Genomic DNA, 14,094 nt, shown 5'->3' with positions numbered 1-14,094 from the left:
AGCGACAAAAAAGTGAGAGAAGAAGGGTTGCACATCGATAAAACGAATCGAAACGGTCACACTGGCGACATACAACCCTGACTTGTATGATTCTTTAACCACCCTGTCTTAACGTGTATTGAAGAATTTTTCACCAAAGACCAAAATCCTTGTGTATTGCTTTTAATTTGCAAATCGCTGATTTAAACTCGAGGAATGTGCCAAGCAGTTGGTAAATAACATTTACTTTTTAGTCCGACCCATTTAATTGCGAATTATGTCGTCCATTATCACGCGCAAGGATGGCGACGTCGACGACCAGAAATTTGCCAAAAAGCGTGCTGCCGCCTCAGATTCCAGAGGAGGTGGTGGAAGCGCCCTCGAAGCGCCCAAGAAATCCCGCTTCGATGTCCCGGAAAAGAATGGCGGTAGCGGTGAGAAGAAAGAAGAAACTGCCGTAGCCGCCTCGCTGAGTTCCACGCAGATCAAGCTGATGATGGCCCATGCCCAGCGGGAGATCGAGGAACGCAAGCGGGCGCTTAGTAACCTGAGGGACAAGGATCCGTTGCTGGCATCAGTTCCTTCGATCGGAATGCCCGTCGCCCTAGCCACTCAAGCGCTGGCTAAAAAGCCCACGCCCGAGGACTCGGAGAAGGCCAGGAAGATTGCCGAATTGCAGGCGCAGATCAGGGCCAAGCTTACTGGTAATTTGGCCAGTTTGATTCAGCCAACTGCAGTGGCGGCCGCCGCTGCAGCCGCCGCTCAGGCGCAGGAGCGACCCAAACCCCTAATCCTGGATGATGAAGGACGCACTGTGGACAAGAGCGGACGTACCATTAATATACCCACGGTGACACCAACTCTGAAAGCCAACATTCGCGCTAAGAAGCGTGAGGTGTTCCAGCGCCAAACGGGCTTGGGTGAACGGAGTGAGTCTGCCACTTCGGCACAGGATGAGGCCATCAAGTACTTTGACGACCGCATAGCCCAAAAGCCCACTGTTAGGACCAAGAGGACGTTGAGGTTCCACGAGCCCGGCAAGTTCCAGCAGCTGGCCGAACGAATGCGCATGAAGAGCCAGTTGGAGCGGCTCCAGAATGAGATTTCGCAAATAGCCCGTAAAACGGGGATTTCGTCGGCCACCAAGCTGGCATTGATTGCTCCTAAACAGGACATGCCGGACGACGTGCCTGCCATGGAGTGGTGGGACTCAGTTATACTTACCCAGGATCTGGAGACGGTGGACGAGGCAAGCGGTAAGATAAGCATACGCCAAACAGCCATAAGCAACCTTATAGAGCATCCCACACAAATGAAGCCGCCGAGTAAGTAAAAATCTATTGCATATCCTACAAGCAATTAACCACCTTCTCCTTCAGATGAGCCCATGAAACCAGTGTATCTGCCGGTATTCCTCACCAAGAAAGAGCGCAAAAAGCTTCGTCGCCAAAACCGTCGCGAGGCATGGAAGGAAGAGCAGGAAAAAATCAGACTGGGTTTGGTGGCCCCACCAGAGCCAAAGCTGCGAATATCCAACCTGATGCGTGTACTTGGTTCAGAAGCCGTGCAGGACCCCACTAAAATGGAGCAGCATGTGCGGGAGCAGATGGCCAAGCGGCAGAAGGCGCACGAAGATGCCAACAACGCCCGCAAGCTGACCAGCGAACAGAAAAGCGAAAAGAAGCAGCGCAAGCTAAGAGAAGACACCAGCTGCGGTGTACATGTGAGCGTTTATCGCATACGAGATCTGCAGGACAACCAGAGCAAGAAGTTTAAGGTGGAGACCAATGCCAAGCAGCTGCAGATGACCGGCAGCGTGGTGTTGTTCCGCGATTGCTGTGTGGTGGTCGTGGAGGGTGGGCCCAAGCAGCAGAAAAAATATCGCAGACTCATGCTAACGCGCATTAAGTGGGAAGAGGACATCGCCAAGGGCAACGACGGCCAGGACGTGCCTAACTCATGCGTACTCGTCTGGGAGGGGACAAGTCAGCGTCGGCACTTTGGCGAGATCAAGTTTAAGATCTTTCCCATGGAAAAAATGGCCCGTGAGTTCTTTCAGAAGCACCAGGTTGAACACTACTGGGATCTGGCCTACTCAGGAGCCGTGCTTGAGGCCTCCACGGATCAACAGTAGGCGGCTGCTACCAATGCGGCAAAAGGCATTTTAGGAATTACTAGGATACACTACAGTACTACAAATTCACTTTCGAAAAGATACAAGTCTGAATTAAAGTTTTGAAGCGCTACGCATTTGATGTTATTATTCTCAAAGCTTTTCGGAACTTTGGAAGGGCAAAAATTACGAATAAAAGTTTTGTCTGGACTCTAAGTATTTGTTATTCCCATTTTTAAGGGGGTGAAGATTGTTCAAATAGATCAAGGATATGTATCAATACGATTTATTCTCAATCAACTAATGCCTTTTTACATAGGGATCTTCGCGGATGTTCGACTGCAAAAACTCTTCCGGTCCTTGCTTCTTTAGCTTCTCGATTATCTCCTCCAACCGCTGATCTTCTAGAGCGCTCTCGGCCTTCTCGCGTAAATCCAGTTCATGCTGCTCCTTCACCCGCTTTGTGAGTACGCCTCTGATTAGTTGTCTCAGGGACTTGTTGACGGCCACGGTGTAGTCCAGCAGCTTCATATAGGTGGCAGGACTCAGATATCCACACTGCTGGCACTGGGCGATCTGTTCAAAGGTGTCCATGCTGGCGGTAATGATAAGGCCGTGCTCCTGGACAGATGATGGGCTGGTGGTTGTGCTATCGGTGTTGCTGTTGCCGCGGTGCTTCCAGAGCAACTCCTCGACCTTGGCACTGGGATTGATGAAGACGTGATCCCGATAGATACATGCCGTGGAGGCTGTTATTAAATCGTAGGTGGAAATGCCGCACTCCACTAAAGCCACACCGCAGCAATTAATGGCAGTGCTGAGTAGGCAGCCGTCATCGTCCAGAATGAGCACCCGTATGTCCAGCTGAAAGTTGAGGAACTCCGTGCGGCACACCACCGGCTCCATGGCCTTGGTCAGCATGCTGCCCAGGTGGCGTTCACGTTCCGGCACCGAATCCAAGTCCCCTGTAGCGAAGGCTGCGAAATTCACATAGCAATTCAGCACGCCCATGTTCATTCTGCGGGCGCTGGCGCGGATAAGCTCCTTTGGCGGGGCCACAATAGCCAGAACCTTGGTGTTTCCGTACTCCATGTAGGCGGAACCCCTCACTGTGGTCAAAACACCGGCTCGGATGACTGTAAATTGGGAGATGTATTTAAAATTAATTAACAAATAAGGATGTGCAAGTCTAACAGGTGTTTCTGGGGGCCAGTTTGCTAGGCTCCTTTGCCGGTTTGTCCAGACTCTCAAAGAATTCTTCGCTGTCCTGCGGAGTTGTATAGGGCTCTTCCTTAATGGAGGCTCCATCGAGCAGGGTGTTTTTCGTCTGGTTCACTGTTAGCATATTATTGAATGGCCCTTTTGATCGAATAGAGAAATAAACAAACTGAATTCACATGTGGGCCGCAGAAATCGTTTTTAAGTTTTCGATTAAAATACGAATCTAGTATTTTTGTATATCTAGACATTTTATGTCGATTCGGGATCGGTTCATGGATTATCTGATTGTTCATGAAATCTCTTGAGGTACCCTTTAGCCAAATAATCATTTTCATTTTATTAAAAGTATTCTTTGGATTAGACCGACTAAACCTTTGAATCCCCTTTACAATCGATAACTTTATGGTATTTTTCGGTGGCCAATCGAAAATAAATGTCCACATTTCGTCAGGTACCGGTGAAAAATGAACGAACCCTTAGAAGATAACACGAAAAACAATGGACAAGATAATGCTAATCCATTCGGAACAGATCACAGATTCTTCCAATGGAAGAATTGAATAGGGATGGCAGGCTATAAATTCGAGGCATATATATATTTTACTTTTGAATTTCAGAATGAAAGTAATTCGATTATGGCCATATTTCCGAAGCTACCCATATATCGGAGGTTTATTGTTTAAAACCCATATCCTTATACACATAATGACCTTTCTGTACATCACGACATTTTCAAAAGCCAATATGTCGTTAGTTTCCTGATTTCTAGCAATTTTGAATATTAATTTTGCTTGGCAAGGCCCCAAGAAATCAATATGAAAGTTTACTGCCATCTCTATTTAAACGTGACCAGCTGCTGGGAACGCAAATTAAGTATTCCGGTATTTTAAGAAAATAAGCGCGGATATCCTGGCGTTCGCCGGTCGGTCACACTGCAAAAAGCGCTGTGTAATTCTGCTATTTCAACAACGAAAAAAAGGGGAACAAAAGCATACGCCGCATTACAATCAAAACGAACGTAGTGCCAATTTAATCCCTAAAGTCAGACAAGTAGGCATCGCAAGGCAGTAACGCAAACATGACGGGCGAGACCAAGCTGGAGAAGAAGCCGCTGAAGCAGGCGGCCCCTGAAGGTGATGCCAAGGATCCAAAAGCCAAGAAAGATGAAAAGAAGGACGGTAAGGACAAGGAACAGCAGCCGGAACTCTCCGACGAGGACCAGCAACTGCAGGAAGAGCTGGAACTGCTGGTGCAGCACCTGCAGGAGCCTGATGTGAAGCTCTACCAGCCGACACTGGAGAGTATGGCCAAATTGATCAGGGCCTCTACGACGTCGATGACCTCGGTGCCCAAGCCGCTGAAGTTTATGCGCCCGCACTACGACACAATGAAGACGGTGTACAAGCACATGCCCGATGAGCAGGCCCGCCAGTTGTGCGCGGACATCATCTCTGTGCTTTCGATGACCATGGGCAGCGGCAAGGATTGCCTGGCCTACCGATTCCTCTGCGATCGCAAGCAGCGCATTGGTGACTGGGGTCATGAGTATGTGCGTCATCTGTCGGGCGAAATTTCTGCTCACTATCACGATACTACGGGAGACTTTCGTGTGCAACTCATCGAACTGGTCAAGCAGATCATCCCGTACAATATGGAGCACAACGCCGAGGCTGATGCTTGCGATCTGCTAATCGAAATCGATCACTTGCACTTGCTAAGCGACTATGTGGACGAGTCGGCCTATCCCCGCGTCTGTCTCTACCTGCAGTCGTGCTATCCTTACGTTCCCGAGCCGGATAATAACATTATCCTGGAAACCGCCCTCCAACTGTCGCGCAAGTTCAACCAGCACACACAGGCCATGCGACTGGCGTTGATGCTCAACGACATGGACAAGATCGGTGAGATCTTCAAGGAGCCCAAGGAGCCGGCTATGCAGAAGCAACTGGCCTTTATGCTGGCTCGCCAACAGATTTGCCTGGAGCTGGATGAATCGGTGCCAGACTACGACGATCTCATGGAGATCATGTCCAATGCTAATTTGAACAAGCATTTCCTCAATCTGGCTCGCGAACTGGACATTATGGAGCCCAAAACGCCAGAGGATATTTACAAGTCGCATTTGGACAACTCGCGCTCCCGCTTTGCGTCCATCCAGGTGGACTCTGCCAAGCAAAATCTCGCCGCTAGCTTTGTAAATGGTTTTGTTAATGCCGGTTTCGGTGTGGATAAGTTGCTTTCGGAAGACGGAAACAAATGGTTGTACAAGAATAAGGAGCACGGCATGCTTTCGGCCACCGCATCGCTGGGGTTGATCCTTCTGTGGGATGTGGATGGCGGTCTGACTATGATCGACAAGTACTTGTACTCCACCGATGACAACATCAAGTCTGGCGCTTTGCTGGCTTGCGGAATTGTTAACTGCGGCATCCGTAACGAGGTCGACCCAGCTCATGCTCTGCTCTCCGATTATATAGACAACCAGAATTCCTGCATGCGCGTTGGCGCCATCCTCGGTTTGGGCATCGCCTACGCTGGCTCCAATCGCTCCATTGTGATCGACACCCTGAAGACAGTCTTCTCGTTTGGCACCAACAATAAGAGTTCGGCCAGCGTGGAAATATTGGGAATTACAGCTCTGTCGCTGGGTCTCATTAGTGTGGGTTCGTGCAATGCGGAGATCACCGAGATCTTGCTGCAGACCATCATGGGTCTGACCAAGTCCGACCTGAAGGACACCTACACGAGGTTTCTGTTTTTGGGTCTCGGTCTGCTTTACTTGGGCCGCCAGAAGTCCACCGAAGCCGTGATGATGACCTTGGAGGTTTTGGAAGAGCCACATCGCAGCATGGCTACTACCATGGTGGACATTTGCGCTTACGCTGGTACTGGCAACGTGCTCAAGATCCAACAGCTGCTCCACATCTGCTCTGATCACTACGAGACCTCCAGTGCCGAAGACGAGAAGGAAAAGAGCAAGAAGGACAAGGGCAAGGATAAGGTAATGCTGCAGGTTGCGAATTTGATACATTCATTAGCTAATTTCTTCAATTCCTAAACTTTGTAGGACAAGGAGAAGGAGAAAGAGAAAGAAAAGGAGCGCGAGAAGGACTTGTCGGCCACCCAATCGATCGCCGTGCTTGGAATTGCCCTGATCGCCATGGGCGAGGACATTGGTGCCGAAATGGCATACCGCTCGTTTGGAAACCTGCTGCGCTACTGCGAGCCGGCCATTCGTCGGGCCGTACCACTGGCGTTGGGCCTGATATCCGCCTCCAACCCTAAGCTGAACATAATCGACACGCTGAGCAAGTTTTCGCACGATAGCGACGCCGAGGTGGCCCACAATGCGATCTTCGCCATGGGCTTGGTAGGCGCCGGCACAAATAACGCCCGACTGGCCTCCATGCTACGTCAGTTGGCCCAGTACCACTCGAAGGATCCCAGCAATCTGTTTATGGTGCGCATCGCCCAAAGCTTGACGCACTTGGGCAAGGGCACTCTCTCGCTGAGTCCCTATCACAGCGATCGGCAGCTGATGAACCCAATGGCCGTCGCTGGACTGATGGCTACGCTGGTTTCCCTGCTTGATGTGAAGAACCTGATCCTGAACCGATCGCACTATCTACTCTACACATTGGTGCCTGCCATGCAGGCCCGCATGCTGATCACCTTCGATGAGGAGCTCAACCAGCTGCAGGTGCCCGTGCGCGTCGGTATCGCCATCGATGTGGTCGGGCAGGCAGGCAAGCCGAAGACCATCACTGGCTTCCAGACTCATACCACGCCCGTTCTGCTGGCCATCGGCGAGCGCGCCGAGCTGGCCACCGACGAGTATCTGGCTCTTACTCCGGTCATGGAGGGATTCGTAATACTGAAAAAGAACCCCAACTTTGTGAAATAGAAGTGCATTCAAACATTTAACATTTAAGGTCATGCGAGAAATTGAAGTTCAGCAACTAACTCCCAATAATTATTTGTTCCCCCACTGGCAGTTGATTCAAATGTCATTAATACGAAATATATCTACTTATAAAGAATAAAAACTGTTTGTACTTTCATGACGAGTTTTGTAGCTGTCAACGATAAGCCTCTCTTTGTGATGCCTAATCGGGAATACGGGCAAAAGTTATAGGTTCGGAAACTGGTATCCTAGACATACCAACCACTTAAAAAACAGCCTATCTTAGGCGACATAAACGCATTGTACAAATATATATGCAAACTTTATTCAGTGGCTTTTAGCAATATTACTTTTGCGTGTGCTTGAAGTAGATTTTTATTTATGCATGTACATATATGTATATATAAATGTAGTCGTAGGCTCTAGTGATAATGTTCTTGCTGGATTTTGAAGCTGTTGGAGCTGTTTTTTCTTGTACGAATTTTACTTTAAAAATAGTTTTACTTATTGCTGTAAATATATATTTGTATACAATCTGCACTAATTACATATGATAAAATTGTCTCATTGTTTCGCCACAAAAGATTAATTTACACAATTCAAACCAGACGTGAAGTGTAAGCAAGCTAATTCAATTCAGCTTTGAATTTTGGTTTTGTTGGTTTTCCATTAGCCCTGTAGATTTGTTATGTTAGTTTAAGTAACGGCCAAATTAGAGTTAATGTGTATTTGATTTTAGATTACAATTATGGTGTAGAACTGGTAGCAACGAACAAAATGAACGATTTTGAGGTCAATTTTAAATTCGACACAAGTCTAAACAAATGTCCAACATCATAAATCGGTTAAAATATAACACAACATAATAGAATATAGCAATAAAGTTAGCGTTTGCAAAACTGCCTGGCCTGGCATTGCGTCTACAAATTAAACAAACTAAGCCTTGCGATGCATGTAGTCAACGGGAGGCGATGATTGAGGAGGAGGATGATGAGGAGGAAGATGAGGAGTTGGAGCAGCAGCAGCAGCAGCGGCGGCGCCTGCGTCAGCGCCTCTCATACTTGGCCGGAACCGATAGCCTGGTGCGGACGCCACCAGCTCCTCCTCCCGCCGATCCGCTAGTCTTGGTCCTTTCTGATGTGGAGCGACGCCGGGCAATTGGGCGTTTGCTATTGCCGCTGCTGCTACTGGTGTTGTTACTGGTTGTTGGCAGTGAATGGTTATTGCTTTTGTTGCGGTTGGCTCCACTTCCACTTCCTCCGTGTCCATTTCCGGTCCCTGCACCGGCAATTCCGTCGCTGTAGCGCTGCCGCTTGGTAAGCGCTGTATTATCTACCGAATGTCAAAACATGTACCATTAGAGTGGGTCGAAGAGGTTTAGAGAAGCTAAAACGAAGTTACTACTTAATTAATTGCCCACACAGTTGTTGGCAACTGGGCTCGCAATTCCATTAACTCCCACGGCACTAAGTCCGCCACACTCATCATCAATAATACCAGCATCGACAGCATTATCGCTGTGGGCCAGCACCTCTGACACATCCGCCGCCTGCTCCACATCTGTCACATCTGCCACAAACCGCGCGTTCACATTGAGAGGACGAATTCAGTTAAAGTCCAAAGGAAAAGCATAAGGTTCAAAAGAAAAAAGGTCCAAACGATACAATTTTGATTTGATTTTGATTACATTTTGTGATTTGCTTCTGATCGGTAACTTTCATTGTGAACTCATGACGATGGTGGGATGCATTGGTAGTTTGTACATATGAAGATGCATGTATCGATTCCCATTCTTGGATATGTTATATGTTTGGGTTGAATAAAGCTATTTAGACTGGCTCCATTGATGATGATATGTTAAATAAATAATGGCGGATATGGGGCTTACAGAAATCGCAAACAAACACAATGGTGTTTCATTATCATACTTTAAAGTAAGATAACTTCAAAGATCTCACTAAGACCTTTTTTTTTATAAAGATAACTGAGAAAAAAAGTTAAATTCCAACTTTATCTTACTGCTAATAATAATTTAATTTAATTTTATTTTAAATGAGAAACTATGAAGCATGTTATGTATAATTAGGTTTCGCCAATAAGAGCGTTTTACTTTGGTTTTACATATGAAAGGCTAACCCAATCGAGTGTTTGAGTTTACGAGACGATTAATTTTTCATAGCACATATTGTTTGGTCAGATTACTGTTTGAAGTCCCAAGCCATTGGAAATAAAAACAAACAAAAATTACTACAATGAGGATGAGGCTGGAATGCTTGGACATGGCATTTCCTGCATGCTGATGCGGCACTCACCTTTGGAGCTCAGCTTGCGCTTCAATGGGGGTGTGGTCGCCAGCCGCGATCCGCTGACATTGCGTTTCTGGCCATGCTCGGAGCGTCGCTCCCTAGTGTTGGCCAGGGTGCTTAGTGGCTGGTCGGCGCTCTTCTTGGCCACGTTCTTGCTGTTGTTGCCGCTGCCGTTGGTGCCATTTTCAGTGGCCTTACCCTGGACTCCCGTTGCGGCCGCTGCACTGCCTCGTTTCAAATGAGCCGGCATTCGCTTGGGTGGCTGCATTGAGCTGGATACCGCACCACTTCCGGAGGTGGATGCGGAGGAGGTAGTTGCTTGGTCTGCGGGCGGTGCTGGTTTTTGGGGTGACTTGAGTGTCTTGGGATCTTCCTGCTTCTTATGCATGCCCACGTCTAACCAGTACTTCAGTTGCTCCTCGCGCTGCCGCTGCATCAGCTCCTGACCGGCGGCGTACTTGCTGAGTAGACCCTGAAGCTTCTGTACCGTCTTGTAGACCGTCTCGGCCGCAATCAGTCCGTAGTCGAAGAGCGAACACATATGTAGGATGAAGTTGCGGTAGAGATTCTTGCGCACAATCTCAGTGCCTTTGGCGTCGAGAAACATCTCGCAGGCGATCGGCAGCTGGCAGTCCCCTACAAATCCGTGACGCATCACGTGCAGGTTCCACAGCTTCATCAACTCCTTTTCACCCTCGTTTACGTCGGAAAACTCGTCGATCATCTGGATAGTCTTTTGGCGCAGCCACAGCGGATCGCTCTCGCCCTCGGAGTCGATGTCCAGCTCTTTGGGATGCACGGGAAGACAAGTCTCCGTATGGTGGTAGAGTCTGTAAGGAGTTTATTACAGTTTCGAATTAATTGAAAGTTGATTACTGCTTTTAAGCTAAAAGAAAGCATTAAATGCAATACTGAAATGAATTTAACTCCGTATTTAAATGGCGCCTTACCTGTTGTGACCAGTAATGTACGACCGCTGGTTGCTAATCTCGTCCTCGTCCAGCTCGAGAAACTCGTCTAGACAAGTCTTTTGCCGCCTGGGCCGGCACACCATCAAACTAGTGACCGAAGTGCGTCGCACGGGGCCGCAGGTACGGGCAAACGAGGAGCCAGATGGTCCGGCCAAGTCATAGGGCGATCCAGCGTACGAGCCATCGTAGGCATCATTGATGGTAACATCTATGCGAGCTCCACTTCCAGCCGGCTGGTATGTGAAGTTGAAGCGGGCGTGGCACAGCTTTAGATGCTTCAGCAGGGCATACAGACGCAGGCAGTCCAAACCGCACCACGGACAGTTAAGCTCCTGAGTGTACTCCGTCTGCTGGCGGGTGTTATTGCTGTACATGAAGTTGTACACGATTTGAGTGTGCTCTGGTGTGGTCTTGCACAACGCGCTGCCTCCTCCACCACTCTTTAGTCCACTGCAGTTATTGTTGTTATTGTAGTTGTTGTTGTTGTAGTTCATCTCGGCCACCGCATCCAGATGCTGGACATACCGCTGCAACTCCGGAGCCGAAATCATATCGGGAAGCTGCTCATTGGATAGCGTCAGATGGAACTTAAGCATGGGACTCTGCTGGTAGACATCGTAGGTCAGCGAAAGTGGAATGTAGCTATCGGGCATCGTTTCCCAGGTGCATTTCTTTGGTGAGAAGGACTTGATGCTAGTGGAATTTAGAGGCTGCAGCATGGCCTCGTACTCGCCTTCGGTTATGAATCCGCTGGATTTCTCGTACAATATGAGCTCCGACCCGAAAATTTTCTCATTTCGTCGCGACCGCTTGTTGGGGGGAGTTTCTGCAGTAGAAGAAATAGTTTAGGAATTTTAGGCCGACTGAGCGCTGCCAAAGAACTCACCTGCATTCTCGTCGTTGCATTTACTCGGTGCCAGCACCTTGATGCGAAAGAGCAGCTTGTACAGTGTGTGCTGCTCTCCCATTGGACGCATTGTCTGGAGAGGAATGCTAATGGTGGCATGCTCTCCCACACGATCCTTTGGGTTGTACACGATTTGCGAGCACTTGCTGAGCAGCTCCTGAAAGTCCAGAGTGCTGTCCTTTCGCTTGCTCCGTGTGATCTTGTACAGCGTTGTCTCCACACTCACAGATTCGCCCGCTTCGCAGAGCAGCTGTTCCTGCAGCAAATCCTCGCCAGACTCGCTGTCCATCCTCGCCGGCAATTTCTCGTGCAGCGAATCGTAGATGACGTGCAGGTAGTTTTGGCTCACCGCCTCCGACTTCTGTGTTATGCTCTCCAACATTGAGTTTACCTGGAAGCTGGCCCGCTTCTTGTTGTTCCTTGACATCCGTTCCTTCATGTAGCTGAGTGTGCGGTTGAGGAAGATGGGCTGTGTTCAAGGAGGGGTATATTAGTGAAATGATTAGGAGCGATATCACGAGTGCCCCAGACGTTTCTAAACAGATCTAAGACAGTTCTGGTACAGGTAGTTAAATATCTCCATAACTGGAGCAGCTTAGCCTAGACTTCGGTAGCTTATCGGTTGAAGTGGTCTTTATTGCGACTTGGTTGAACCTGAATTCGGGGGACCCCTTATTCGAAGGTTTGCCCGTAAATATGTATGGGACATCCCAGTTGCAAAGGCACGAATACTTGGAAAAGATATCAACTTACGTTTGTCTCGTGTCGATTGCGCAGGTAGCGATAAATCTGCGTGGGCTCTGAAATGTAATTATTCAACGGATGATTCAATGGTCCGAGGGTACAATAATCCAAGGTTCTGGTTCTACTCACTCTCAAAGGCTTGCAAAAAGAGTTCCTGCTCCTGCTGGTGGCCATTGAGTTTGACCTGGCCCTCGGTCGTTGGCGGTACAGTAGAGCCAGCATTACCCGCGTCCGGTGCTCCATGGGCGAGGCCATTTATGCCATTTGCGGCTGATCCATCCGGATTATTGTCTTTCTCGCGTTTTTTCGCTGGGGCCATTGTGTTTGTGTTGTTGGCAAGAGGGACGGGGGCGGGGGCGAAGGGCGAGGGCGGTACTGATGGCGGTACGCTTTCCACGGATCACTATTACAACCGCACGCAATCGCTATTAATTGGCACACATTTTCCCCGCATCAGAGTCCATTTAGAGTCGGGTTTCGTTAGTATTTCGCCGAGCAATGCGTGTTTTTTGCCGTCCTCCTTTTCGGCGCGAAATCTTTTGCTTTTGTCTCAGCGTTATTATAGGCGCACTAGCAACGTTACGACTGCATGACGAATAATTTCATATTGCATTTTAGCAGAGGCACACTTTAACTAATTATTTCTTTATATACACAATGTACTTGTTTAAGTAAATAAGTATTAAGCACTTTATTTTCTTCTAAACAATGGAAAAGGGAGCATTATTTTTTTCTGTCATGCTAAACATGCAGTACGGCAGTTCTAAGACATTGGAGGTTTGTCAACACTGTTTTGATAATCTTTAAATAAATTGTCTTCAATTTATGTATGTGATTCTCCGTTTAGTGCAAATATTTTCTAGAGGCATTTGCTTACTTAATTTCCTTTTTTTTGTTGCTAGTTATTTAAATGAACAAACATAATTAGCCTTCGTTTCAACAGCTGTTATCGGCAGTGCTGTAAAACAAGCAAATCACAGACAAGTGGCAACGACAGAAATTTTTCAGCATTTTCTGTGGAAACCATATTTGGGCACACTGAACGATTTACTCACATGCAAAAGCCGAATTTTGTTAAAATTATTAACAACCAGTGAAGCAACTGTTCATTAAACACTTAATTCTGACTTAACGCCTGCGGTAACTAAACCAAAATGGACAAGAACAGCGCAGCGTTGTACAAAAAGATTCAGACCGAGGTTGAGTCATACCAGAACCTGCAAAAATGTGAGTAAACGCCAGGCCATCTGGTGGATAATTTTCACTTATGTACATGAAATGCACATATATCTTGCTGCACAGCCTGCGTCAAGATGGTGAAGCAGCGGGCACTGCTAGAAAGCCAACTGAACGAGAACAAGTGCGTCCTGGACGAGCTGAATCTTTTGGGCCCCGACAACAAGGTCTACAAGCTTTTCGGACCCGTTTTGGTCAAGCAGGAGCTGGAGGAGTCGCGCCAGAATGTCGGAAAGCGCATTGAGTACATCTCCAAGGAGCTGAAGAGCTCCACCGACACTCTGGAGAGCATGTGAGTTGCCATCACCTAGAATTTTTTATATGCAGCCTAATAAAGATTATTCCATTTCTCTGGCTTCATTTCATCTAATCCAGGGAGAAGGACATGCAGAAGCATCAGGAAACCATGGCCAAGTACCAACAGCAATGGCAGGTGGCGGCGGCAATGAAGTGAAAACCCTCTACAGCCACGCACATTTAATTTATAACTTATTTTGGGACAGCTTGGTGATAAAACTCTCCTGGCACGACCGCTTTATCTTAAAATGAATAAAAACCATGAAACCCCGAACACCTAATGGTATTCTTGATATGCATAATTGAGGATTGACTGCCCTTTAAATGCCTAGAATTGATTTCTTGTGTATTTTTGTTAAATGTACATTAAGCAAAGAAAGAAAATAATAAAAAATATGAAAATACATGAAGATTTT

General features: G+C 47.7%; 5 protein-coding genes across 9 annotated transcripts; 3 read left to right on the top strand and 2 right to left on the bottom strand.

Moving 5' to 3' along the window:
* Positions 1-67: 67 nt before the first annotated feature.
* On the top strand, positions 68-2,225 carry LOC6534878 (U4/U6 small nuclear ribonucleoprotein Prp3). Of its 2 annotated transcripts, XM_015195409.2 has the most exons (3): positions 68-211; positions 281-1,304; positions 1,359-2,225. In XM_015195409.2, exons 2-3 carry the CDS (start codon positions 473-475, stop codon positions 2,111-2,113), a joined length of 1,587 nt encoding a protein of 528 aa, XP_015050895.1. In that variant the 5' UTR covers positions 68-211; positions 281-472; the 3' UTR covers positions 2,114-2,225. The 2 variants fall into 2 exon arrangements, with proteins under 2 accessions (XP_015050895.1, XP_002095550.1); XM_002095514.3 differs by having other exon boundaries at positions 96-1,304.
* Positions 2,226-2,362: 137 nt separating this feature from the next.
* LOC6539313 (exosome complex component MTR3) lies at positions 2,363-3,538 on the bottom strand. The gene is made up of 2 exons (XM_002086170.4): positions 3,287-3,538; positions 2,363-3,228 (listed from the first exon to the last, which is right to left on the bottom strand). Exons 1-2 carry the CDS (start codon positions 3,435-3,437, stop codon positions 2,393-2,395), a joined length of 987 nt encoding a protein of 328 aa, XP_002086206.2. The 5' UTR covers positions 3,438-3,538; the 3' UTR covers positions 2,363-2,392.
* A 691-nt stretch (positions 3,539-4,229) lies between these two features.
* Positions 4,230-7,359, top strand: LOC6534876 (26S proteasome non-ATPase regulatory subunit 2). The gene is made up of 2 exons (XM_002095512.4): positions 4,230-6,314; positions 6,381-7,359. The coding sequence occupies exons 1-2, from the start codon at positions 4,392-4,394 to the stop codon at positions 7,215-7,217; spliced, it is 2,760 nt and encodes a 919-aa protein (XP_002095548.1). The 5' UTR covers positions 4,230-4,391; the 3' UTR covers positions 7,218-7,359.
* A 161-nt stretch (positions 7,360-7,520) lies between these two features.
* LOC6534875 (polycomb protein Su(z)12) lies at positions 7,521-12,861 on the bottom strand. 4 transcript variants are annotated; one of them, XM_015195407.3, is made up of 7 exons: positions 12,275-12,861; positions 12,155-12,201; positions 11,381-11,870; positions 10,474-11,320; positions 9,530-10,353; positions 8,619-8,786; positions 8,403-8,549 (listed from the first exon to the last, which is right to left on the bottom strand). In XM_015195407.3, the coding sequence occupies exons 1-6, from the start codon at positions 12,462-12,464 to the stop codon at positions 8,626-8,628; spliced, it is 2,559 nt and encodes an 852-aa protein (XP_015050893.1). In that variant the 5' UTR covers positions 12,465-12,861; the 3' UTR covers positions 8,403-8,549; positions 8,619-8,625. The 4 variants fall into 4 exon arrangements, with proteins under 4 accessions (XP_002095547.1, XP_015050893.1, XP_015050894.1 ...); XM_015195408.3 differs by having other exon boundaries at positions 8,622-8,786; positions 12,275-12,860; XM_002095511.4 differs by lacking the exon at positions 8,619-8,786 and having other exon boundaries at positions 7,521-8,549; positions 12,275-12,859.
* A 303-nt stretch (positions 12,862-13,164) lies between these two features.
* LOC6534874 (probable prefoldin subunit 6) lies at positions 13,165-13,952 on the top strand. The gene is made up of 3 exons (XM_002095510.4): positions 13,165-13,372; positions 13,448-13,673; positions 13,757-13,952. The coding sequence occupies exons 1-3, from the start codon at positions 13,300-13,302 to the stop codon at positions 13,833-13,835; spliced, it is 378 nt and encodes a 125-aa protein (XP_002095546.1). The 5' UTR covers positions 13,165-13,299; the 3' UTR covers positions 13,836-13,952.
* The last annotated feature ends 142 nt before the right edge of the window (positions 13,953-14,094 follow it).

The sequence above is a fragment of the Drosophila yakuba genome, chromosome 3L (genome assembly GCF_016746365.2).
Source record: "Drosophila yakuba strain Tai18E2 chromosome 3L, Prin_Dyak_Tai18E2_2.1, whole genome shotgun sequence".
Classification (NCBI taxonomy): Eukaryota; Metazoa; Arthropoda; class Insecta; order Diptera; family Drosophilidae; genus Drosophila; species Drosophila yakuba.
This window is presented reverse-complemented; position numbering and strand designations above follow the sequence as displayed.